General features: G+C 35.0%; 1 protein-coding gene across 1 annotated transcript in view; it reads left to right on the forward strand.

Moving 5' to 3' along the window:
- TMPRSS15 (transmembrane serine protease 15) overlaps positions 1–27,431 on the forward strand; it is a 111,405-nt gene that overhangs the window by 25,476 nt on the left and 58,498 nt on the right. The window contains exons 8-14 of the mRNA XM_008701932.2: positions 4,081–4,189; positions 8,704–8,810; positions 14,464–14,604; positions 15,765–15,914; positions 23,268–23,373; positions 23,667–23,817; positions 26,645–26,780. Coding sequence (XP_008700154.2) covers positions 4,081–4,189; positions 8,704–8,810; positions 14,464–14,604; positions 15,765–15,914; positions 23,268–23,373; positions 23,667–23,817; positions 26,645–26,780 — 900 coding nt within the window. The remainder of the gene's footprint in view (positions 1–4,080; positions 4,190–8,703; positions 8,811–14,463; positions 14,605–15,764; positions 15,915–23,267; positions 23,374–23,666; positions 23,818–26,644; positions 26,781–27,431) is intronic.

Here is a 27,431-nt window from a genome sequence, read left to right on the forward strand (position 1 = left end):
CAGCAGGAAAGTTCACTTTTTAGCTGACCTATGAGAAGGAGAGATGCTGACTCACAGCCTTTCAACCGATGTTCAGACCTATTTGGAAGTTGTCAACTGTCTCTACAGATTGTTTGCATGCCCCTATATATGTGCACGGTAGACCTTGGTGGGTGGGCATAGATCACGTTTGTTTTCTACATCCTGGAGAATTTAAGGACCTAAGCAAAAACGCCACTAGTAAATATTCAGCCAGCAGAGGGAGCTCTCAGTAGGTTCTAAAAGCATAATTGTTGCCCATTGCAGGCAACAATTCAGAGAGCTCATATTATTTGACAGGCTCGTTATCTCCCATTCAGGATTTTTTTCTCAGGCTGCACTGTAAAGCACTGTGCAGTCGAAAAGTTATAACCCTGAACACTCAGTAATCCTACTTATCTATGGCTGGGTTAGATCTATCTTTCCAAAAGGCAATCCCGCCTCACTGTCTTGCGTAAAATTCAGTTCTCCAGAAATATCCTGAAATTAAATGAAAGAATGAATGAGAAAGCCCCTAGAACAAGCCTATATCGAAATAATATTTTGGCATTCTGAACTTTGCTGTTATAAGTAATTCAATCCTATTGTAATTTTATTTTAAATGCCTTTAGGAATGTTCTTCTTCAATACTGTGGTCCTTGGGATTCCTGTGTGGCTCAGTTGATTAAGCATCTGCCTTTGGCTCAGGTCATGATCCCAGGGTCCAGGAATCAAGTCTCAAGTAGGGCTCCTTGTTCCACAGGGAGTCTGTTTCTCCTTCTGCCTGCTTGCTCTCTCTCTCACAGATAAATAAATAAAACCTTTAACATTTTTTTTAAAAAAAGAATACTTTTATCCTCACATGCAATAATTCCCCAGGGGCCCTTTAGAGCAGAACCTGATGTGCAGATTCTCCAACCCACCAAAACTCCGCAACTTCGTAGACAACTAGAAAAATTGATCATATTTTTTTTAGGATAAGCTAAACACTATGATAAAAATCTTAGCAACTTAAGACAATAACTGTTTGCTTATCTTGTCATGGTCCAAGGAAGAGGGCCAGGGGCTGCACTCCATGTAGGCATGTAGGATGCCAGCTCCTTAACAGTCCCCTGGGTCCCTAGTCCTCCCCCGGATCATTTGCAACCCACTGACAGACAGGGAAAGAATGTCACAGAGGGTCTTTTTAGAAATCACATCTGGAAATAAATACAATTACTTCTACAATAGTTTAATGGCCTGGATCAGTCACAAGACTCCATTTTTAAAAGTGCAGTCTAGTGATGTGTCCTGAAGGGTCCAAAAAAGGGTATAGCAAACCTACAACAATCCTGCCGCCAGGGACACAACTCAGGTTTTTGGAAAACTATGAATCATATTGTACAACACAGACCTGTTGATGCTTCCCCCAAGAGATGTAGTGAATGAGTGAGTGTAAAGAAGGGAGGAATGACTGAAATGCTACCAGATTTGCAAACTGGTTTTATAAATTCTTAAACCAGTCCTGTTTTGTTCCCTTTTTACTCTACCTTGTTTGCTTCCTCCTATTTGTTGTAGAATGTCATTGCAAGTGTGAGCTATTCTAATTTTAAGAGCAATGAAAATGATGGAATTCTTTAAAATTTCCTGTTCCTTCTTCTATTTACAATTCTGCACACACATGCCCTCCCGCCTCCCCCACTTTTCAGTTCAAGAGTAGATGATAACATCATGACAGCTCTATGTATTGAGGTATCAGGCAGCAGAGCCTTGTATGCTCAGCAGTGAGACTGCCTGGCTTTAAATTGTCACTAATAAAGCTGGGAGAACGTTTGCTAGTTCCTTAACCCCTCTGTGACTCACTTTCTCCACCTATCATTTCATAAGGTTGTTGTGAAAATTACATTAATCCATCTATAATAACTTCAGAACAGTAGCTGGCACATAGGAAACACTCCATCAATGCTAGCAGTTATATTAAAATGTAAATGGCAGGATGATTGCTCCACTTCTGTAAATATAAACTATTTACAGGAGCAGTGGACTTTCCTGCACTGTCTGTAATCTTGAAGTCCATATATATATATTTTTGACAAACAGATTAAAAGGCTCCATATATCACCTAAAACAGAAACAGACACTATTTTTACTTTTATAGTCATTGAAGCTAAGGGATTGATTGACCCATTTACTTGGCATGGTCTGGGATGGGCAAAGAGTTCAGGGTGAAAAAGATTTCCTTTTACAATTAGGAAATTCTGCATAAAGAAATCACATATTTTACTGTTTATCTTCAAATCATACAAATTCTCCTTAACTGACCTCGTTTGCTTGGGGAGTATTACACATAAGGAGATTGGGTTCTCTGTACAAGCTCTGATAGTCTCCACTCCCTCTCCCAAATCTGTGATGGATTTTTCAGTGCTTAATCCTTCTATCTTGGATTATCTTTTCTCTTCTCAGTTTTTGTTGTTGTTTATTTGTTGTTTTGTTTTTTGTCTTCTGCTGGGAATCAAGCTATCAAGTCATAATCCGACACAATGAATTCCTAGGTCATCATTTTTAAATTGACTTTAAGTCTTACAATTTACAATCTTACAATCTTACAATCACAAAATGAATTCTTATGCTTTTTAAAAAATACCAAAACTAGCAAAAAGCCAACCAAAAACTAGAGAGTTTTATAAAAATTTCTATATGCTGTTCACTTTTTCAGTTTTTTTTTTTTTGGTCCATATAAAATATTGGATGTCATATAATAGCTTGTATTTTTTAATTTGACAGAAATATGGCATACTGTCACATGGGATTTTCCATCCATCCATCTAGGATTAGTTTATTCTAGCTCTCATTCTAAGGGCACCAATTTAATTTTAATAAATTTCTTTAATCGCCCTACTCTCCATCAGTGCTTGGCCTATACGGAATTAACGGCCTACCAAGAGGAAAAGGACACATTCTAGGAGTAGTAATTTTAGAATACGGTGTCAACAGAATCAAGTAACTAAGTATATAGAAAATAATCTAAGAAAAATTAAAGATTGTGAAAATAAAATGGGCTTTATTTTTTTAACACATAGTATACATAGTAACTGTAAAGGGGACACAAAAAATAGTGAGGCATGGCTTCTGGTTCATGCCCTCAGTACGATTTTATTTCATTGTATTTATTTATTTATTTATTTATTTATTTAAGATTTTATTTATTTGACACAGAGAAAGAGAGACTGAGAGAGCACAAGCAGGGTGAGTGGCAGGGGGAGAGGAAGAAGCGGACTCCAGGTCGAGCAGGGAGCGAGATGCGGGGCTCAATCCCAAGACCCTGGGATGGTGACCTGAGCGGGAGGCAGACACTTAACCAACTGAGCCACCCAGGCGCCCCTCTCAGTACGATTTTACACTAGTTGGAAGTGATTCAGATATATTCAGATATAAAGACAACTGATGATACATGACATCAAAGAGAAGTATATGAAGTAAATATGCTACAAGAATTAAAAGAGGAAAATGAGGAATCATGTCTTGGGAATATTGAATGAAAATAGTGAGCTAGCGAATTCATACAAAAGAAGCAAGAGGTTTAAAAGATGGTGGAATAGACTGGATGTGTAGAATTCACTACAGGCCACTGGCAGCACACATATCATTTGCCTGGTCATATTTTGATCATTTTCAGGAGGACATAGCATGTAATGTATGTATTTGAAATTCACCCTAGCTCCAATTTAAATGAGGAAAATAAGACTAAAACCATTAGTAACTATTTGTCTAAATTAGAAGTTAATAATTCAAATATATTTATTTCCTTAAAAATATGAAAAAATGCTAAAAATTCAGCTTAGGTATGAGTATTTAGAAATAGAATGCTTTTCTAAAGGAATCTATGGTGGGTTATGTACACGTATTTGAAAATAGGCAATAGATTTTAAACATGAGTTCTGATCCACTCCCATTTGATCATTTCAGTTCTGTAAAATGGCCTCATAAGATTCAGTCATGAATATTCTATGAAGTGTTCATTAGACAATTCGAATGCCATTTCATATGAGAAAACTTTCCAGGATTGTTTTTTGTCTAACGTGAATTCCCAATTTTTTCCCCCAGCCACGGTTTGTGATGGAAGTTTTTTGTTGACTGGGTCTTCTGGGTCCTTTCAGGCTGCTCATTACCCGAAGCCTTCTAAACCAAGTGTTGTTTGCCAGTGGATTATACGGTAATACATCATCTTCCCTTCCCTGTCTTTAAGTCAGTAAGTCTTTCTCTTACACCATAAGTCCTACCACCTTCAGTAGTCTACTTATTTTTTAACAATCATTTTCACTGCCATAAAGCAAAGTCTACCCAACCGATATCTTGTCCAAGAAGTTTCGTTCTCATTCTTCACCTTTTAAAAGGTGTTCTGTGCTATGGATAATACTGTCTAATAAATGGGGCCATCATTAAGCTCTGCAGCTATGATTGTCACAGATCAAGTGCTGCCAAGCTGAACAGCACACATGTGTATCTGTGTATTGCAATATGTAATATTTCCCATCACTTGCATCCTGGCCACGAAGAGTTCCTTTCTCATTATAAACCATCTGTATGAAAATCTCCTCTGAGGTGATTTAGTCATGGCAGATGAAGAGACGGGGACACCTTTATACACATCCTATTTGCTCGATCTTGAATAACACTAGGATCAGTCACTGTGTATTTGCCCCCCAAGCTCTTAATTCAATACACTAATTCAATCATTATGATGATCGGAATAATCAAGCTGGGAAGGCTGATCCACCTTACTGTTTATCTAAGCATTTTTCACACACAGTAGTACCTGATATTCCTGATATTCCAAAGGAAAATAATTTGTACTCAAATAAATCAAAGTAACACTGAAAGTAATAAAAAAGTAATAATTAAAAGTAATAATTAAAGTAACACTGAAATAAACTCATTACAACTTTTTTTGAAGTTCAGCCCTTCTCATAGTTGCAAGTCAGTTAACAGGCAATATAAATCTCAAAAGAAGAAAAAAAAAATCATCTTAAGCCACTGATCATTTTCCTCCACAGAACATGTGGAATAAATGTTCTATGGAATACACTTTGATAAATGACATTCTAGTTAGTTCATGTCTCTTAACAGCTGAATGGGATTATGGTTTCCCAATCCAACCTTCTGTATAATAGTTTTAATCATTGTGATGATTCACAAGAAAACCAGGGAAGTCAACATAATAGCTGATTAAAGAAGGTTACAAGGCAGTGCCAAAAGAGTTCTTTCCAGCCCTGTGATAGAAATGGCCCCATAAAGATGCACAGTGTTGTTTACTTGTGTAGACACATCCCAGAGATGAGATGGGATTTGAAGGTAAGATTGTTCTAAACACATTTATTTGGCATTATTCAGGGAAAGAAGAACATTCTATTCTCTTTATTTCTATTTTGAAGCTCGGCCACATGTAAGTTATATTTTCATGCTCTAAACAACAGTTTACTTGTGTGCCAAAGACAAGATTTTGTATTTAAAATGGCAGCTCCCTTGTCAAGTGAAGAATTAACCAATTTGGGGGAGATTGTTTGCAATATAATCTCATCAAATTTTAAAAGAAGCATTTATAAATGGTTATTAGCATTGTTCATAAGTAAAATGGAAAATATTTTATTCTGTACTTAACATGTCAGCAGAAAGCTTTAGAAAAATCTTAAATTACTTCCTCTGAAAATGGAAAGAACACGAATCCTAAATTACTTCTTCACGCAATCTGTGGAATTTTATTAATACCAATAAAAATAATTTAATTGTTAAATCCCCTGCTTAATAAAGCTCAAATTCGTAGAAGATTTTAGAAGCAGAACACAACAAACTTTTGCCATAATAGTAGTATCATTTTTGTAATAACCACACTAAGTTAATTAAGGATTTGTATGGTTTTATTCTTTATACTTTCTTTTCTATTACTTAAGTTTTAAAACCATTTTTAAGAAATCTACCATTAGGGGCGCCTGGGTGCTCAATTGGTTAAGCTGCTGCCTTCAGCTCAGGTCATAATCCTGAGGGCCGTGGGATTGAGCCCCACTGGGCTCCCTGTTCAATAGGGAGTCTGCTTCTTCCTCCCATTCTACCTCCCACCCCCACTCATGCTCCCTCACTCTCTCTCTCCCACAAATAAAGTCTTAAAAAAAGAAAAAAAGAAAAAAAAGAAATCCACCATTAGTGCAGCGCTGATTTTGAAAACCCAAAGAATCCAAAATATTACCCTAAACACTGTACTTCAAGATGAAATTTTGATTTAACTAATCATATAAACAACCTAAGTATGTTTTCTTCTCAAAATTGAATACTACAATAGCGATGCACTGTCCTTGATAGTTTGTTTCTCCTAATGGTGATCAAAGTGGGGGTAAAGACAATGATGTTTCCTACAAGATTTGAAGACCATTCAAATAATGGAGAAATGCCTAAAATGCAATTAAACTGTATTTTAGTCTAGACCAGCCCATCCTTGGAATTATTTTAAAACTACATTTAGCAGAGTGTCAAATATTAAGAATGTGAGCACCGGAGACAGTCTGTATGAGTTCAAATCTGCCCACTACAAATTCAAAATGTGTGATCTCAGGCAAATCACTAAATCTTTTTGACCCAAAATTTCTACATTCATAGAGTTCAAGATCTCTAAATTCAGAGGCCAAAGTCACTATTAAATGTGAATGTAAAGGGCTTAGCCCCATATTAAGATATCAAAAAAGTGGGCTCTAAAGAGATTAGCTATTAATACAAAAATGCAAAATGCATAAATTATATTTAGAAAAATATCCATTCCCTTCAAAAACTCATAAGAATTTTTAATATTATAAAAAACAGATATTATACTTCCTAATTAGTCTTATGTTTATAAATGACCACGTTTTTATTGCAAGTAAATTTGCTTTTCTGAATCAGAAGAAATAGAAAACAGCATGCACTAGTTTCTCTCTTCTACCTTCGAATTTATATTTTTAAAAAGTAAAAAAATCCTGAAAACAAAAGTTCCTATGGAAATTCTCTTATATCCTTTGGTCTCATAGCTTAAAAATAACACATGAAGAAAAACTCACTATATTCCTCCTGCCTAAAGACACCAAAACTTCAATTAAAAAAACAGAAATCACCCCAAGGCTGCTTCATTTCTTCCTTCTGTCTTCTTAAGCTTTGATGCTACAGTCCCTAGAGGTCTCACCAGCAGGCTCACTCGCCCATCCCTGAACCGGCCTAACAGAGGCTGAATTTGTAGAAATGGCTGCCACCATCTGCCCATAGATGACAAGATCTTATATGTAGGAAATCATGAAAATACACACACATACACACACAGAAACACACAACTTAGAAGAGAACGCAACAAAGTTACAGAGTACAAAATCCATGTAAAATTCAGTTGTGTTTCCATACACTAACAATGAACAATCCAAAATAAGAAATTAAGGAAACAATCCCTTCCCATACACACACACACACAAAACACATAACACAAACACCACATTCACCCCACACATAAACAATGCATATACAATTAACACCACAAATCCACCACACCCACAGCAAACATATACCACACAATCATACCACACATATAAAAAAAAAATGTTGCAGAGGCAACTAAAGCAAAAATAGACAAATGGCATTACATCACATTAAAAAAACCTTCTATACAGCAAAGGAAACAATCAGCAGAGTGAAAAGTCAACCTATGAAATGGAAGAAAATATTTGCAAGCCATATATCTGACAAAGGGTTAATATCCAAAATATATAAGGAACACTTACAACTGCATAGAAAAAGAACAAATAAACCGATTAAAAAATGGGCAAAAATCTCAAATCGATATTTCTCCAAACAAGGCATACAAATGGTAAAAAGGCATATGAAAAGTTACTCAGCATCAACAATCATTAGGATATAGAAATTAAAATTATAATGGTCATTATAAAAAAACAGAAAATGATAAATGTTGGTGAGGATGTGGAGAAAATGGAACCCTGTGCACCATTGATGGAATGTAAAATGGTGTGGTCACTGTGGAAAACAGTATGTGGATTCCTCAAAAATTTTTTAATGGAACTACTGTATAATCCAGCAATCCCATTTCATTTCTGGATATTTATCCAAATGAGTTGAAATCAGAATCTCTAAGAGATATCTGCACTCCTATGTTCACTCCCATCGCAGCATTATTCACAATATCCAAGAGGTGGAAACAACCTAAATGTCCATTGACCAATGAATGGATAAAGTAAATGTGGTACATACATACAATGCAATATTATTTAGCCATTAAAAGAAGGAGATCCTGTCATATGCAACAACATAGGTGAACTTTGAGGACATCATGCTAAGAGAAATAAGCTCCACAGGACAAATACTGCATGATTCCATTTATATGAAGCATCTAAAGTATTCAAACTCACAGAGACCAGAAGTAGAATGGTGGTTTCCAGGACAAGGAGAGGTGGAAATGGGGGATTACTGTTCAATGGGGAACAGTGTTTTAGTCATGCAAGTTGAAAAAGTTCTGGAGATCTGCTGTACAACATTGTGCTTATAGTTAACAGTTCTGTATCATGTACTTAAAAATTCATTGAGTGTCAATCTCATGTTATATCTTTTTAATCACAACTAGAAAATACATTCAAATTTTAGCATGCATAAAGAGTTGTAACAACCTGTTAAGAGTGTAGTAATCTATTTTTTGTTTTAATTTAGTGTAAATCAAGGACTCTCCATTAAACTGAGCTTCGATTATTTTAATACATTTTATACAGATGTATTAAATATTTATGAAGGTGTGGGTACAAACAAGATTTTAAGAGGTAAGTTAAAATAAATATATAATCCATTATCAAAATGAAAATATGTGGTAAACTCTTTGAAGTAATGTGTTTTCACTTTGATTTTAAACTGACTGTGGACTTGAACTTTAAATTACTGAAAGGAAAAAGCAAAACTTGTTCTCATTATAAAAATGAATAATTTAGTGGCCTATGTGATCAATCTTCTTACTAATAAAATGGTTATGATTTCACATTATCCTCTTCTACTTTAAGTTTTTAAAATCATGGGGAATTTTCCAAAGAAATATGTCTTTGGTTACTATCCTTTCTTTAATTGTTACTCCCCATTAAGCAAATTCAGACAAACCCTGAAAACCATTGTTCTCGTTTTCTCTAACATTGCAACTCACAGAATGTCTTCCTATTCTCAATACGCACTTGACTTCTCAGTCTCTTGCAGGACTATTTCGAATAAAGTGGGTAAAACAATGACTAGCCCAGGATGTAAGATCAGTAGATGGTGGGAGTAGGTGGTATTGCTCTTACATAACCATTTGTCATTATGTATGTGGACACCCTTGGAAACTGAAAAGAAGACAGGAAATGAGTTAATATGCATGTGCCCACTCCACTTTATTCTGTCTGGTCTCAAAATACATAGACCTACCTATTCATGATAGCCAACAAAAGTAGGAGTGAAATTCCAAGAGGAAATAAAATAAGGATGAAGAAGAGGATATAAAAATGGAGTCCAGGGAATAACTAGTTTTCCTCACACTTTGGAGGGAGAGTCAAGTATAGAACGGACATGAAGTTACAAGTGACACCTGTTTTTCAAGTTTATATAATAGCTGCATTTATTTTAACTACGGCTTTCAAATTGTACTTGTGATAATGAAAATCACATGGAATAATGAAAAGTGAATCCTATCTAATAGGGTTTTTGATTTAATCAGTTTGAGAAATATTTAAGCATATGATATATACTTTGTATTTTGTGCTATTAATGTAACATTCACTATACTGAGTGTTGTGTGTGAATATTTTATTTAATATTTTCAACAAACCTGCAAAGTATGCATTGCAGAAGAGGAAAATGAGGCCTAAGAGGTTAAATGACCACAAGTCCATGGAGCTAAGTAGTGCTGGAGGCAGAAATCAGACTCAAGACTCTGACTTCAAACACAATGCAATTGCTCTTTGTGTTCTAAAAGCCCTTAGTACAAATATAATAGTGAATATACATAAAACAGATGAACTCAAGTAAGTCACATTTGGCTAAAATAGATGGGCCAGCCATTTGATAATCTGCTTATTTCTGTGGTTGGTAAATCCAGTTACTTAAAATTGTAATCAGCGTAAGTATCTACATTAATAAACAAATAAGCCAAGTCATATAAATATCAATAAAGATCAATAGCATTCCTCAACCCTAAAGTTATTTTATTTTATAATAATGCCAATACTTTAATTTTTGATTCACAGTCCCATCTTTTTCTAAATATTTTAACAAGTTCCTTTGAGATACATAAAATGTTTACTTTTAGTAAATTCCAATTCAGAATATATCTCTCAAATACTGTTATTATTTTATCACACTGAAAATATGTAGACATTTTAATTAAATTAGAAAAAATAAGATTACCCAGAGAAATTATAAATAAATTAAAGAATATAGTACCATAAAGCAGTTATGTATTTGATTAGGGGTAAGACAATATAAACAAGTTCTAAGGCATTTTCAGTCATTTTTATATACACTGATGTAAAAGTTCTCTAACTGAAAGTGTCAGAGGAAGGTGATCATTACATAAAGAAAAATGATGTAGAATGCAAGAGGATCTTCTCCAAACAATTGTGGGAATTGGGATAAATCAGGAGAGTAGTTCAAAAATTTGTATTTAAGTTGCAGTGATAGAGCTACAATATTCAGTTTAGTGGTGGTTAATCATTATCAATACTGGGTCTGAAAGTGGTAGAAAATGTTAAGTGTTCTCTTTTTTTTTTTTTTTTTTTGTTCAGAAAGATACATAGATATTTTTATGCAACCTCAAGGAAAGACAATAAAAAGGGCCTGGGTGAACACACTGAAACTGATTTTGCATTATCGATCCCAGAAAATATGTTCCTGAGTGTCTAATTGTTATGCTATTCTTTATATCTCAAGTGCTTTGCCGTTACTCCATTCACAAAGGACTGCTAACAACATATCCCTAATATAGTAGCCTAACAATTTAGGGGCATGTTTTTAAAACTGAAGCATACAAAAATGTGTTTAGGTATGGCCAAAGATATAAGATACAGGATACAGTGACTCTTCCTGAATTGTCAACTTACCCTACAACAAAAGTAATCATATTGTGGATATAATAGATGCACATATTTTTCAAGGTAAATCATTTTTTATAACTTTATGCTTTTTTGTTAGAATACTTTAGCATACACTTGGAAGTGTTTATTCCCTGTTGATAGGAGTACATTGTATGGAAACAAACACTGGCTTAAAATATTAGCCTTCCCAGAGGCTCTTGAAGATTCTCTGATTATGGTATCATGGAAAAATTAGTAATTACTTCCTCAGTACTCCCATGCATTTCTTTCATAAGAAATGTGGTGTTTTGTTTTGTCTTTTTTTAATAATTCACCAATCTGAACTTTTCTAATAGGGGAACCTGGCCATTTCTTCTCCATGTCATCAACACTTAGCACCATACCAAATTCAGTGAACACTCAATAAAATGTGTTGAATATATTAGAAATCCTACACAACACACAAAGGTGATACTCTAATGGCAGAATTTCTACTCTTATAAGTTTGTTAAAATAAATAGTTTTTTTTTAAAAAGATTTTATTTATTTATTTGACAGAGAGAGAGAGACAGCCAGCGAGAAAGGGAACACAAGCAGGGGGAGTAGGAGAGGAAGAAGCAGGCTCCCAGCGGAGCAGGGAGCCCAGAGCCTGATGCAGGGCTCGATCCCAGGACCCTGGGATCACGCCCTGGGCGGAAGGCAGACGCTTAATGACTGAGCCATCCAGGCACCCCTAAAATAAATAGTTTTGAGCTAGATCTGTCCAATCATACTCTGTAGAAAGTCTGTCATCCCTGCCCTTTGTCTTCCTTCAAAATGCCCCTGCATCCTAATCAGGCATTCCTCTTTCATAAAACCTATTCACAGGCTTTACTCTTAGAAGACAAACGGTGAATCAATCTACATTTAAGTGTGACTGGTTAGCAAGTTTATGTAAATTAATATCCATAGAAGTACTGGGTTTTTAGTAGTACATTGGATATTCTTAAGGAAATATTGTCTAAAAATTCATTATCTCATCTATAAAAATTATCACCTTAAAATTATTAGGTAGTTGTTTGATCTTTCAACTCAACACCTGACTCTCTTATGCAGGCAAACTTTATTACTGTATTTACTCACACTGTAACTCATGCATCCAAATACCAACTGAAATTTTCCCGTGTTTGGACACAACGGCAGAGGCACGGAAGGCATTAAATATAATTTTTACATTTTTAGGACTTACAACCCAGATGGGGAGATAAAGGAACAGTAGCTACATTCACTGAGCATTTACTATACACCAGTCACCGCATGACGTCAATTCCTTATTTACTCTTTATCACAAATTTTTACGGAAAGTATTATTATATAACAACAGAGGAAACTGAGGCACAAAGATGATTAGTAACATATGGGGCCAAGACTAAATCTCATTCTGACTCTGGAGTCTCTGTTCGTCACCACTACCCTCTACGGCCTTCCTGAATGCATAAGATGCATGCCTTCCACTGGCTTCCTGGTTCTGGGACTCTTTCTAGCCAAGGATTTGTTAAGAATCTGTTGATAGTTTTACAAAGCGTCTACAGACATGAATATTCTACACCATTTCAAGAAGTTTGTGTGTATCTCTTGTGTGTCGCCATGTTAACAGACCTCAGGATAGAAACCTCTGGATGACATAGTGTAGTAACATTAGACCACGTGGGGATCCAACACATTACAACCACCACGGGTGCCACTGAGCCAGTAACCACATTCAAATCCAACCAGAAACCATTGTCCAAAAATTCCATTGCTGTAGAAAAGAAAGGAAACGAGAAAGAGGTAGATAGATTTGAGGCAAAGTTTCTAGAATAGTCACAACCCAAGAAGTGACTAAATACTTATGGACTACAAAGGTTTTCAATATGAGAATCATTTGCATTATGCAGTTATATATGCTGGTGAGAGGAGTCTGCATAACCAATGTAGTCGTTCATGAGAATATACTGAAAGAACAGCGCAACAATTTTGGGGAAAAGAGCAAGATGTGACTCCACACTTATTCGTGTTCTTTTTATTACATTCTATTGAAATTATCATGCTTGTATGACCTTTGTTTCTAATTTCTTTTTTTTTTTAAGATTTTATTTATTTATTCGACAGAGATAGAGGCAGCCAGCGAGAGAGGGAACACAAGCAGGGGGAGTGGGAGAGGAAGAAGCAGGCTCATAGCGGAGGAGCCTGATGTGGGGCTCGATCCCATAACGCCGGGATCACGCCCTGAGCCGGAGGCAGACGCTTAACCGCTGTGTCACCCAGGCGCCCCTGTTTCTAATTTCTATATGATAAGCACAGAATTTTCAATAGTTCATAAAAATATCCTTTTTTGGAACACAATAAATAACAGCAGTGCTTTGTCTCCCACCTGTGAATGTGGTATTTTCATAAACCCGAATCTGATATCCAGTTCAGATTGTCAAACTAAAATGCTAAACAATTGTTCCTTACCTTTTTTTCTCATCATTACAATAAAGAAACCTTTTTAGCCCTTTTTTTTCCTAATTACTGTCCTCATGAAATTTTAATATTTCTGATATCTTGTTTATCTGTTATGTGCTGTATACATATCTGAGCTCTATATATTTAAAAATTAAGGTAGTTTGGCCCCTGAGAACCAATTTTTATCCCCTCAGAGACAATATCACCCCTCTGAGAATATCACAAAATTATAAATTTTTGTAAAAGCAAATTTCATATAACAATGACTTATAAATCATCATATGAGTACTTCATATCCCAAACAGTATACTAATCCTTGAGAATCAAAAATCTGGGAACATATCCCTTATTTGGCTTAGAGTCAGGACAGAAAAAATGATAAAATCAATATAAAATTCCATAGAAGCAATCTTTCAGTCACCTAGTATTATTTTGAGGTCCTACAGTTATATGGGTAGAGAGGCAAAAAAATACTCTTGTTTCTATTATTGTGCCCCAAGTTTTAGCCATTATTAGTGTGACATGAGAAATACCTGATAGAGGCAAATTTTTAGTTTTATAACTGCTTAACTTGTGTGTTTCTAAGAGAAATTTTCTCAATAAAAGAATACACCTTTTCTTTTTATATGTGTATATAGTGTTGTGCAGCTAATAATTAAAAATAAAAATAGAGTTTTTCAAACCATAAATACACATAATAATTTGAGGTTTTCCAATGCTTAGGAGAGGCATTTCAATTAAAAAATTAATTGTGACTAATGCTTTTAGTTAACTGAGTGGTATAAGATAGATTGATAGATCAATTGATAAAACAATAAATTGATGGATAGACAGAAGGATGGATCAGTAGATAGATGGATAAACAGACATGTACATGTAATAGTCACTCTTTTTTTTTTTTTTTTTTTTTTTGTAGCTTCTCTCTGGGAAACCAATCCTGGCACAATTAGGATCTTTTCCAACCAAGTTACTGCAACCTTTCTTATAGAATCTGATGAAAATGATTATATTGGATTTAATGCAACATACACTGCATTTAACAGCACAGAACTTAATAGTAAGTATTGATTATTCCTTAGCCTTTGAATCTTCAGATGCTTCAATACTGTAATGGAACTTTAAAAGCAGAACTTAAAATTTTAGAACAAGGTCATAATTTGTTTCATTATGCAAGTTCTTTAATGAGTATTTTTTATGTATAGCTCTCTCCTGTTGATACTTAGAGAAATTGGGAAGTTAGAAAATAGTTCATGTTCTTCAAAAGAATCAAATAACCAATTTGACAAAAATTACAAAGTTTCATATATATGTATATGCATAAAACTAATTCTGAGAATATTCCACATCAACTTAATTTTGAACTGAGTATTAAATTAGTAAAAAGAGGAGAGAAAAATATGAGAAAATGTTTATGTGGTTAAACCAAGAAAGGTATTATGTGAAACTTAAAAAACAATAAGAACAAGAAGATTGTCTTTGCTAAAACCCTACTGGGGTATAGGAAGTATATTAATTTAGGGGCGCCTGGGTGGCTCAGTCATTAAGCGTCTGCCTTTGGCTCAGGGCATGATCCCAGTGTTCTGGGATCGAGCCCCACATCAGGATCCTCCTCTGGGAGCCTGCTTCTTCCTCTCCCACTCCCCCTGCTTGTGTTCCCTCTCTCGCTGGCTGTCTCTCTGTCAAATAAATAAATAAAAATCTTAAAAAAAAAAAGAAGCATATTAATTTAAGACAGTTGGCCATGAAACCTTGGGTTTTTTTTTAACTAAATGGAATGAAACAGAATTATGATGAATAAAAAAAGACTGTGTGCCTGATAGTTATAAGTGTATAGAGGATCATAGGGGAAGGGAGGAAAAAATAAAACAAGATGAAATCAAAGAGGGAGACAAACCATAAAAGACACTTAACCATAGGAAACAAACTGAGGGATGCTGGATGGGAGGTGGGTGGGGGATGGGGTAACTGGGTGATGGACATTATGGAGGGCACTTGATGGAATGAGAACTGGGTGCTATATGCAACTGATGAATCACTAAATTCTACCTCTGAAACTAGTAATACACTACATGTTAATTAATTGAATTTAAATAAAATAAATTTTTTAAAAAATAAGTGTGTAAGACTGTATGAGACTAGATTATTTTCAATGCAATTGATTACAATTAGTCACACTGTGGACTAACTTTGAAGTGTTTTCTTTTTTTTAATTCACAGATTATGAGAAAATTAACTGTAATTTTGAAGATGGATTTTGTTTCTGGGTCCAGGATCTAAATGATGATGATGAGTGGGAAAGGATTCAGGGAAGCAGCTTTCCTCCTTTTACTGGACCAAATTTTGACCATACTTTTGGCAATAATTCAGGTATAATTCATATTTAATTCAGAAATCAAAAGGAAAGTGGTTTGTGTTTTCTGGAGTTTAAATAGTATAAATTTAAAACCGTTTTTTCAGATTTACTTTTTTAAAAGAAATCATGGGCTAATAAACACTTTTAAATGAAAATGTTAATCAAATTGGCAGGTGAAAGTGAGTTTTTTAAAAAATATTTTTTTTTACCCTATATATTCATGAAACATTGAAAAGTACACAGAGGCCATTACAGACAAGAAGACTTAGGTTGTTGCCCTAGATTGACCACTTATTATTTTAGTAGGCAATTAGCTTTTCTGAACTTTCGTCTACTTTGTCTTACTTTCATTTTCCAATTATTTGTTGCTGGCGTAGAGAAATAGAATTGATTTTGGTATATTGGTCTTGCACCTGCAACTTTGCTGAACTTGTTTATTAACTCTAATAGTTTTTAAAGACTTTGTTAGAATTCTCCATATACAAGATCATGCTATCTTGGAATAAGGATCTAGAGATAGATTTACTTCTTTTGAGGAGCTGACTTGGTCTGTTTAAGCCACTGTGACAGAATACCACAGACTGCTTCTTTTAAACAATAATTTATGTCTCATAAACAATAATTTATTTCTCTGGAAGTCTGTGGTCAGAGTGCCAGCATGGTCAGATTCTGGTGAGATTTCTTGTCCTGCTTCATGGACACATGCCTTCTCACTGTATCCTCACACAACAGAGGGAGAGAGACAGAGTCAGAGAGAGACAGACAGAACACTCTCACCTACATCTTCTCATAAGGTCACTAACCGCATCATGAGGGTTTCACCCTTATGACCTAATTATCTCCCAAAGGCCCTACCTCTAAACACCATCTTATGGGATTAGAGTTTCAACATATAAATTGTGGAGGCACACCCATCCATCCACCACAGAAGGAATATGGATGAGCTGATTCTAAAGCATGGTCCTGAGGGAAGGGTTGTAATTTGTAAACAGCTTTTTGTGTGAATATTAGAATTAGATTTCAGGTAGGAAAATAACATTGGAAACAATAATAGTTGAAGGAAAAGACCAGAAATCATGGGGAATTATCAGGAGATAAGGAAATCGTAGTGGGAAGTTCACGCATGAAAATCCTGGAAGTATGTATTTGTAAGACCAAATTAATCACTGAACAGAGAGTTTCCAAATCTAGAAGTAATGTGGATCTTATAAAGTAAGGAAAATTACAAAAAAAAAAGGGCAGAATAGAAATTTCTACATGTAGATAATTTTCTTAGGCAAAATCCATCCTATAATATGACTTGTCAAAAGGTTACTGGTGAAAATATGGTTCAATTCAAAACACATACATTACAATCTTCCTTTAACCAGACATGGCTCTAGGCTTTGAGCACACAGACCTCATATCACCACTTCCATAAAGTCTGTCCAGAACTTCTGAGTTGAAATTTTCCTTTCCATTAAACATTATAAACACTGCTTTCGTTTTTCCTGCTACATGGTATTATATTTTCTTAGTTGTTTATTTTCAGAAACAAGAAACTTGTCTTTTTCATCCTTCAATTCCTAGTGCATTCTCAGTACCTGATCTAATTAACATGTAAAATTATTTTTTAATTTATATGAATGAATGTCTACAAATTTGACTCAATAAGTAATTTCTGATTGAGTTATTGACTGAGTGAAATTGCTTGTAACATAAAAATAACCTGAGCACATGTGCATTGTAATTTATTATCAATGGCCACTTCCGTTACAAAGATCCATACTCTCATTTTTATAACCTGAAAAGCAAATAGCTGATTTAATGTCGATTATGAATGACATCTGGTAAGAAGATGTTAAAGAATTCACTTTTTCAGGGCAAAAATGAATCCGATTAATCCTGTTCCTTTAGACAATGGCCTCCCTGGAATAACAAAATTTGGTTCGTCACAGTACTTCAGCTTGATCAAAATATTGCTTAATAAAAAGTGACTACTTTTGATCTATTTTTAATCTATTTCCACAGTCATCAATAAAAGCCTCGGTTGATTAATTCTTCTACTCCTTTATTCTAGAAGTATTTTTTTTTTGAGCCCCAGTCCCTATTCAAGGTACTCAAAATATTATCTTTGAACAAAAATAAACCAGTTTTTCTGCAATCATGGAACACATATTCTGGGGTGGGGGGGGGAAGAAACTTAAAACTAGAAACTAAGCAATGTGTATGACTAGTAATTACAATTTGTGGGTATGCTAAATGTGAATGAGTGCTGTGAGAAAATATACAGAACTTGGTAAGAGCAGTGGTGAGGGCAAGTGTTGTTGCAGATTAAAACAGGGTGGTCAGGTGAAGTTCCATTGAAAGGTGACATTCAAATCAAAATTTCACAGAATTGAAGGAATCAGCCATACAGATTATTCTAGACAGAGGGAGCATGCATTAACAAAGGTTTTAAAGGGAGCATGCCTGACCTGTTTGAAGAAAAGCCAGGAGGCCAGCATGGCTGACGTGGAATAAACAGGGCCAGTAGAGTGCAGATAATAACGGGTCTTCTATGGCTTTGGCTTTTTCCTGGGTGAAATGAAGCGCTATTGGAGGTTCTTAAGCATAGAAGTGATAGGATTCACACTGGCTGGTAGACTAGTTGATGGGAAGGCAAGAGCGTTGTCAGAGAGACCAGTGGAGAGTTATCACACCACCTAGAGATGAGACCATAGGACTTTCAGATCAGTGGGAGCAGATGCAGTGAGAAGAGGTCAGATTCTGGAAATAATCTGAAAGGAAAGGCAACAGGATTCTGCTAAATTAGTTAGCAGTGTGGAGCTATGAACAAAAATGTGTTCTGTGTAGATGGTCAATCCCATTAGACCAAACAGGCTTAGTATTGAAAATAATGACATGCATACCGTCATACGTAGTTAATCGTCTTTGCACAAGTGACTTCTCAGAGCCTGATCACCTGTGGATAAATTAGTAATCCACGCAGCTAAGGACTAATCCCAAAGCAATAATCACCCCAGCTCTCTAAAGAAGCCTGGCCTAAAACAGTCAAATAATTTGACCACATTTTTGTCTTTATTTTAATAAAAAAAAATGTCTGTACCACACTTGGACAAGAGTAGTTAGAGGAAAGTACAGAAAGCATTTATATCTATTGACTATGACAGATACCTTTTATGTAGTTGAAATCTTTGATGTTCAAATGATCATTTTTCTACTTTTATGTCATCATAATAAGAGATAAAATAATTCCACTGATATTTGAAGAATATAAGTACATTACAGGAGAAAAAATGGTTTCAGCTTGCCAACAGATTAAATAACTAAAGAAATAGGATGAAAATGACCAAAGTGAAACAGGTTGAATGTCAGGTGGAGGTTTTAAATAGTTGGGTCGGAAATGGAGTCTCAGGAGAAAGTCGTGTAGCTGGAGTTATTTAAAATAAGAGAAGTCAGAGCAGTTCAGAGCCCACCAAAGGCAGTGGTGTAATGAGAATGGATGATAGGATTTAATAGGTTCTCTCCAACTCTCATACCAGTGATTTCATAATCTAACAGACATCCCCCCGACCACCCCCAGGGGTATTTTTCTTCCAACTTGCTTTTTTATGTGTCAGAACATCCTACCTCTGAAATGGAAGAGAATTAAATCTCTCCTGCTGTTCCTCTTATCCATGCAGGGGTTTTTTGTTCTTTGCCTTCACTTTAAATGACAGAAAAGTCTAAATGAAACAGATAAACTTTGAATTAATATTGCTTTCGGGAAGAACATCTAAGCCCCTTAACTTTTTGGCTCCTTCTAAAGAACTCTCTCCTGGTAGAGCAACGGGCTCCTATATCTGTGCTCTGTCAAGGCTCAGAGTTTCTCTGTGTCTCTTAGAAGCAAAGGGAGTCAGTGGAGCTGATGGCGATGATACAGGGCAGCTTCTTGGGGTACTCAGAACTGGCTCGTTTGTTCAGAACATTCAGAGAAAATGAGGTCAGTAACATGTGAAAACTTCAGAAATGGAGGGGTCACCAAAGCGCTAGACAGCCCAAAGAAAGTGTTTCTTTGTTGGCCTTTCTCAATGAAATCATAATTGTTTTAACACTTAAGGGTCAGCATAGTCTAATAGTAAAGATCATTAAAACAGAGACTCTGAGGTCAGCTAGATTTAAATCGGCGCTACACGTTATCTGTTCTGTCTGTGTCTTAGTTCCCTCATCCGGGAAGTGGGTTGATGATAATAAGACCTGACTTTAGAGGCATGTTTTGAACATTAAATTGGTTACTGTGTTTACCAAAAAAAAAGAAAGAAAGAAAAAAAAAGAAACGAAAAGAAAAAGAAAAAAGAGAAAGAAAATACTGGGCAAATGACAAGTGCTATATAAATGTTAGGTATTATAACTATTTTCTTTTCGTGATGCAAAAGCATTTGACAGACACAAATTGGCTGTGGTAGTTTTAAGTGGTAGGCTGGGAGAAAAATAGTTACATTGCTCAATCTTCAAAAGTATATTACGCATTTAGATAGTTGCATTTCATTTAGCATAGATAATTTTTTTCTAAAATAAGTATGATTTTCGTGTTTTCAAAGTAATATTGTCTTTATTCCCTTCTCTTTCCTGTGATGTTGAATTTCAGAAAATGATATTACTTTCTAATATAGATAGACTTTGAACCATTCTGTAATCTAAAGCTTTCAATATTTATCTCCTAGGTTCAGTTAATCTTAATAGGCACTCACTACCTACAAAATGGTTTACATCAGCCTATTTTCTTCTTGAAAGGGATCTCTAAGATTTTCTTCTTGAGAGGGATCTCTTTTGACAGGTACAATTGTAAGAAGAAAGAGTGACAGAAAAATAGAAAAAAAAGACCCAAACATCATCAAATTTCTGGGTGTTGTGCAAATTAAAATCTAATATTGTAGAAGCGCTGCATGTATATAGATGAATTATAAGAACTATGGCTAGAAAATGACATTTAACTCATACATTGTACAGAAGCTTCAAACATCAGAGTAAATTTATGTTTGTTTAGTAGGAAATAAGGAGATGGTAAAAGATGGTAATAAGGAACTGAAATTGTGCCATATTAAATTATTGAAGGCAAAAAGAATGGATAATCTTGAGAAGTCTTGGAAAAGGCAAAATAGTAGCCTTTAAATACTTGTAGAGTTAACATAAATTCATTTACCCTTAATGGGCCCAGGAGCAAAATTAGAAAAAATAAGCACACAATAACTTACTCTTAAAAAAGAAAAGAGTTTCCAACTGTGTTGAAATGGAATGGGCTGCCTTGAGCACCATGATTCCTGCTATATCTGACAGCTGTTGAACAGAGGTCAAGTGACTCCAACAGACAAATGTTGCTGATGAAATTTAAGGACAATTAGGCAAACTAGGTAAATTTTCATGCAAACAATACTCTATTTTTAAAATTCATAATTTTGTGAAGAATTTCCTTCATCTTCTGTTTGTTAAGTAAAGAATTTAACTGATATCACAGAAATTGTTAATATATTATTTTTTAATTTTTATTTTATTATATTACTTATTATTATGTTATTTTATTTTATATTCCAAAATATGCAATTCTATGTGATATTTAATATATTGTGATTTTAAATTATTTATGGAAATTTCATAAGGTACTATGGTCCACATAATTAATTATGTTTTATCTGAACAGTGATACAAAACTCATAGCATCATATCTTTATCAGAGAAAATAACCCATATATATTACTGCTTAATAAGTAAACAATAGATTAAAAATATTTCTAAATATAAATAATTGACTATGAATATGGCCAAACATAAATAATAGAATAATAAATAAAAGCACAATAGTTTTATATTATATAATTGCTGCTAACTAGAAATACTTCTGAACAGGGTAGCCATTTCATTATCTATTCATGGTACTCAATGGTATTGTAATTATTTCCTCCCCAACTATATTCTAATCAACTAAAATTAAGGTCAACTCAAAAGGGATTTGGCATTTTAGAGTGGATTCTGGATCATGCTCTCCGTATTCATGCTACATTTTTTACCAGGTTGAATAACTGAGCAATAACTACAGAGCTAAAATAAGTATTCATGAAATGCCACAGCATTATATAAAGTACAAGCAATGTGTTAACATAAAATGTTAAACATGCATTCATTTCCACTTTACATTTTATAATTTAAATCCAGTGAATGTACACTTAATATATTTGATCATGATTTCACCTTGATAAAATACTCATTTATTCATTTTTTTTGCCTTACCAATCTAAATATAAACTAATATATCTAAATATAAACTGATTTATCAATAAACTGATTAACATAAACTGACACATTGGCTGTTTTACTAGTATTTTTTCTTCTTATCTTATCCTTACTCTGCATGTTGTAATGAATGAATTTGAATTTTATACAGCATTGTCTGTAAAAATTTCTGCTGGAAAGCACAAGAGTGAAAATGCTTGATTTCAAATAAACACTAAATTTCAGCATTTCATAAAATAACTAAACTTATTGGAAATCAGATTTAGAAATTAGAAATCAGATTTACTCAATATTTCCTTTGCTTCATCACATATTTTGTTACATGATTCCTCTTTCTGTCATAATATATAAGCAGCAAACTAAGAATAAAAAAATTAAATTTCCCTAACAAAATGTTCAAGATTATCTCACTCTAGCAACTCTTCCCACACTTAAATGACTCAAATCATTGGTTGGAATAATGAATTCCAGACCAAAAAGCACTTTATGCGGTGGCTTGAGCTATTAGAGAAGCTTTTATGTAGATTAGTATGCTTCCTGCTCTTCTGTGATCTGATTAGTTATCATTCAAGAGAATACGGAAGATGAAACCATTATAAAATAGGTAACTTCTTATACAGACAAATGTAGTATAGTCAATGGTATAAAAAACTGATGGTCTTTAAAACTCTTAATGTTACCTTCAAATTTGTGCTTAAATACTCGCATATATCATGAGTTAGTCCACCAGCACATCTAAATACTCTCAGGTACTGTCTCTAAAGAAGTGAATTGATAAAAACATCTAGTACATGGGAATTAAAGTGGTATCTGGCTACTATAATATGATAAAAAAATCATATGGACTCATAAAAAGTCAGAGTTTGATATACCCTTAGCGATGCTCCAGTTCAAGGCTCTTGTTTTATAAATTGGGAGGTCCAGAGTTGAGAAGTGATTTTACTAAATAATAATTTATTATAGCAGAGACAATGTCTTCTGGGTTCACACCTACCTTCCCTTCCACTCCTTATGTTTTCACCTTCAAGTTGTTCCTTTCTCCTTATAACATGATATATCTCACATAATGAAATTGCTGACAGTTAAGTGAAGTAAAACTGTTTTTGTTGTTTTTACAGGATTTTACATTTCCACCCCAACTGGACCAGGAGGGAGACAAGAAAGAGTAGGACTCACAAGTCTCCCTTTAGACCCCACTTTAGAACCAGTCTGCCTCAGTTTCTGGTATGTCATAGACACATGTTAAATACTATCTTATTTAATGAGTACCATTGCCTTTGTCATATTGCCAGGGTCTGATTTCACTAAGATGTCCCAAGTTTTAATGGATTCACCATTATTTTTCCAATTAATAAAGTAGCAAAATGCTGGAAGTCTCCCCCTCCCCTTAACTAGCAACTCCCTCACTTAAGGAAAAAGGGAATATTCCAGAGAAAGTAAGAGATTTAGAAGAACCCTAAGTTGCATTTATTCTAATATTGTAGAAATTCAATCATTTGTGATTGTTTCCAAACTAGGTATTATATGTATGGTGAAAATGTCTATAAATTAAGTGTTAATATCAGCAGTGACCAAAACGTGGAGAAGACAGTTTTCCAAAAGGGAGGAAATTATGGAGAAAATTGGAATTATGGACAAGTAACATTAAATGAAACAGTGGAATTTAAGGTTAGCAATATACCTTGTGATTTATAATCCTGTGTTTGTGTTCTAAAAATGGTAATACAATTGTAGTTTAAAATATATTTGGGGGACCTGGGTGGCTCAGTTGCTTGAGTATCCAACTTTTGATTTTGGCTCAAGTCATGATCTCAGGGTCATGAGATCAAGCTCCATTTGGGCACCACACTGGGCATGGAGTCTGCTTAAGGTTCTCCCTCTCCCTCTGCCCCTTCTCACCCTACCCCAAAGCATGCATGCATGCTCGCTCTCTCTCTCTCTCTAAAAAACAAACAAACAAAACAAAAACAAAAACACAACTCTGAGTGTCCTTATTTTCATTTATTCACTAACTTATTTAAAACCATTTATTGAGGGGCACCTGGGTGGCTCAGTCATTGAGCATCTGCCTTTGGCTGGGGTTGTGATCCCAGGACCCTGGGATCAAGCCCCACATAAGGCTCCCTGCTCAGTGGGGAGCCTGCTTCTCCCTCTCCCTGTACCCCTTCACCCCACTTGTGCTCTCTCTTGCTATCTCTCTCTCTCAAATAAATAAATAAAATCTTAAAAAAAAAAAAAAAAGAAAACCACTTAGTGAGGAACAATTTACTACATGAATGTACTACTTATAATGATCCATGAGATCCATAGAAACTTTGTGGGATATTACAGCTTTCTTCAGCAACTTTCTAGCACATGCCAACTATGTATTCCTATGTCCCCTGCTCACCCAGGACTTCCAGCTTTTCACAAACACCACCTAGGTCAGCCCTGAGCTTTTCTAGGGAACCATCTTTTCCTATTAGAATATCCACACTCATTGGTATCCATCCACCCTGCCCCACTTTGACTTAATCTATGTATTTCCTTCAGAAACAAATTCCACGAGCTGTATCATTGGGATGCCTCTAATCATTTATTTCACATTAAGGTGAACTAATTTTTCAGATAACAGCTTAATGTGTTCTCTTCCTAAGGGTGTTTGCAATTAAAATACAGGATAATACAGGCTAATAGTTTGACCAAATTAACAATGTTTTAATCAGGTCATTTCAGACAAGAGACTATAACTTTCAGAAGGTGTATATTTGGACAGACGTAGAGTGAAGACTTCAGTTTTTACCTGTGATTTTGTGGGAGGAGGCAGTAATCAAACACCTTCCTCTGCATTCCTTCCATCTTTCTTTCCTTCCCTTTTTCTTTCTTTTCTTTCTTCTGAGTATATCCTTTTTTCTTCTGTGAAGTTTTCTTCTCCAACTTTGTTTTCTGATAATTCAGGGAAGGATATAGGAAAATGGAACATCAGGGGAATAAAGAAATGGCAGAGAAGGGAAATGATAAGTACCGTAGTCCCCCTTGTCCATAGTGATACATTCCAAGACCCCCATGGATACCATTGATACTACTGAACCCTGTATATACTATGTTTTTTTTCCCTATACATATGTACCTATGGTAACATTTAATTTTTTAATTAGGCTTAATAAGAGATTAAAAACAATAAGAAAATAGAACAATTATAATAATACACTGTAACAAAAGTTATGTGAATCTCTCAAAATCTTATTGTACTGTACTCACCCTTCTTATGATGATGTGAACTGACAAAATTCCTATGTGATGAGATGAAGTGAAGGATGATATGGGCACTGTGACACGGCCTTAGGCCACTACCGACCTACTGACAATACCTGAAGAAGGACAATCTGCTTTGGAACCCAGCTGACCACAAGGATCTGAAATTGCAGAAAGTTAAACCTCAGATAATGGGGGGACTACTATATTGCAGTGGCCAATCCGGCTCAACTCACCGAGTATTTTTTTTTTAAGTAATATAACTGGATGCACTTTTCCAAAGTTAGCTTATCAGGAAGAACGAGAGCATCAAGTTCTACAGATATTTGTACCTTGGCTTTGCCACTTTGTCATGAAATCTTAAGTCACTTTAGTTTCTTTGAAATTCAGCTTGCATGTACATGAAAGGGAGAAAATAATCCTTATTTGGAATTGTGTCTAGTGCGAAGAAGGTGAAATGAATGAACAAATGAATGAATGGATGACTGTAAAATAGTGTTGAAAAAATTAAATGAGATAATGTATACAATGTGCTTAGCATAGCAATTAACGTATAGTGAGTATCCTGTTTATGTCTTTCCTACACAAGAGAGGATCCAGGAAAGTTCAGCTAAAATACCCACTGTCTTTAAGAACTTAACAGGTTTCATCTGACCCCTGAAACTTTCTTCCAAGTCTGGGTCCATGTCCTCTAAGCATTACCCTCACACAGTATCCCACACCAGCTTCCTGGGTGAACTATGACCAGTACTAGTTGGCCCTGAATGATCATATTATACTCATATTTTCTCTTGTCCCTTTGTTTTCTCATTTAAATTATCTAGTGGCTGTGTCTTCTCTTCAGGGCTTGTATGCTAGAAGAAGGCAGACAGCTACCCGGATTTCTAAAATTGTTGAGGGGAGGAAGCTGTGAGAACATTGTTGTTCCCTGCTAGAAAGTGTGGATGCATGACAGAGTACAGTAGAGTATGACAAATCATGAGAGACAGAGACTGAGACATAGAGAAACTGTGGCAGTATCGCTTAACTCAGAAGGAAGACACTAGTGAAAGTTTAGATTAGTATGAACACATAGGTAGGGCAGTGGGCTCAGCAGAAGGATTATAAAAAGCATGATCTATTAATATTTCACCATATAGAAACTTTCCCTCTCCTATTTGAAGTTGGTAATACAGATTCTCCAGCAAATATTGGGCCACAAGAAGAATCAAGTCAGAGAAGATTAGAGTAGAATGATTTCATATCCCTCTCTGAATTGCAGGTTGCTTTTAATGCTTTTAAAAACCAGATCCTGAGTGATATAGCATTGGATGATATCAGCCTAACACATGGGATTTGCAATGTGAGTCTTTATCCAGAACCAACTTTGGTCCCAACTCCTCCACCAGAACTTCCTAGTAAGTAACTATAACATGTATTTTACCATTTAAAGCATTAACAGCTTCAAGTAGATGGCTTAGGCTTTTTAAATTATCTCAGCCTAATGTTATTTTTTCACTAAAAATCAGATTCCAAAATATAAATAAAATGAAAGCTAGCAAAATATTCCATGTTATACATACACTCACAAGGAAATCACTCAATACTTTGTTATGCATCATGTTTATAATAATTTTAGTTTTTTGTTTTTTGTTTTTTTTTTTAAGTAACGAAGGTACTGGCTTTCATTTTGTTTTCACTAGAATGCAAACTAATGCTGTATTGGCCATGTGGTATGGTGGATAGTCTTTTGGGAAGAAGCCTTAAGATTCTCGTGGTCTTCTTAAAGAATGATGTTAAGATCTCAAGGGGACTTTGGTTAAGCTTGAAATGCAAGCAGCCTATTTCCAGAATAATTTAATAGTAATTATTGGGCCTGGACTTTGACTTTACAGCCCAAGATCACACAAAAGATTTTTATCCTGAAATGGTGCCTTTCTAAGGCCCTGCAATGTGCTCCCTTTATGGAGCCACTAATGGGTTGCAGCTGAGCAGTGACCAGGATTTCCCATGTCCTATGGAGTCCTTTAACACAAAAGAACAAAATGGAGTCTGTATCTACCTGCGCT

Source organism: Ursus maritimus, unplaced genomic scaffold, assembly GCF_017311325.1.
Source record: "Ursus maritimus isolate PB19 unplaced genomic scaffold, ASM1731132v1 scaffold_4, whole genome shotgun sequence".
NCBI classification, from domain to species: domain Eukaryota; kingdom Metazoa; phylum Chordata; class Mammalia; order Carnivora; family Ursidae; genus Ursus; species Ursus maritimus.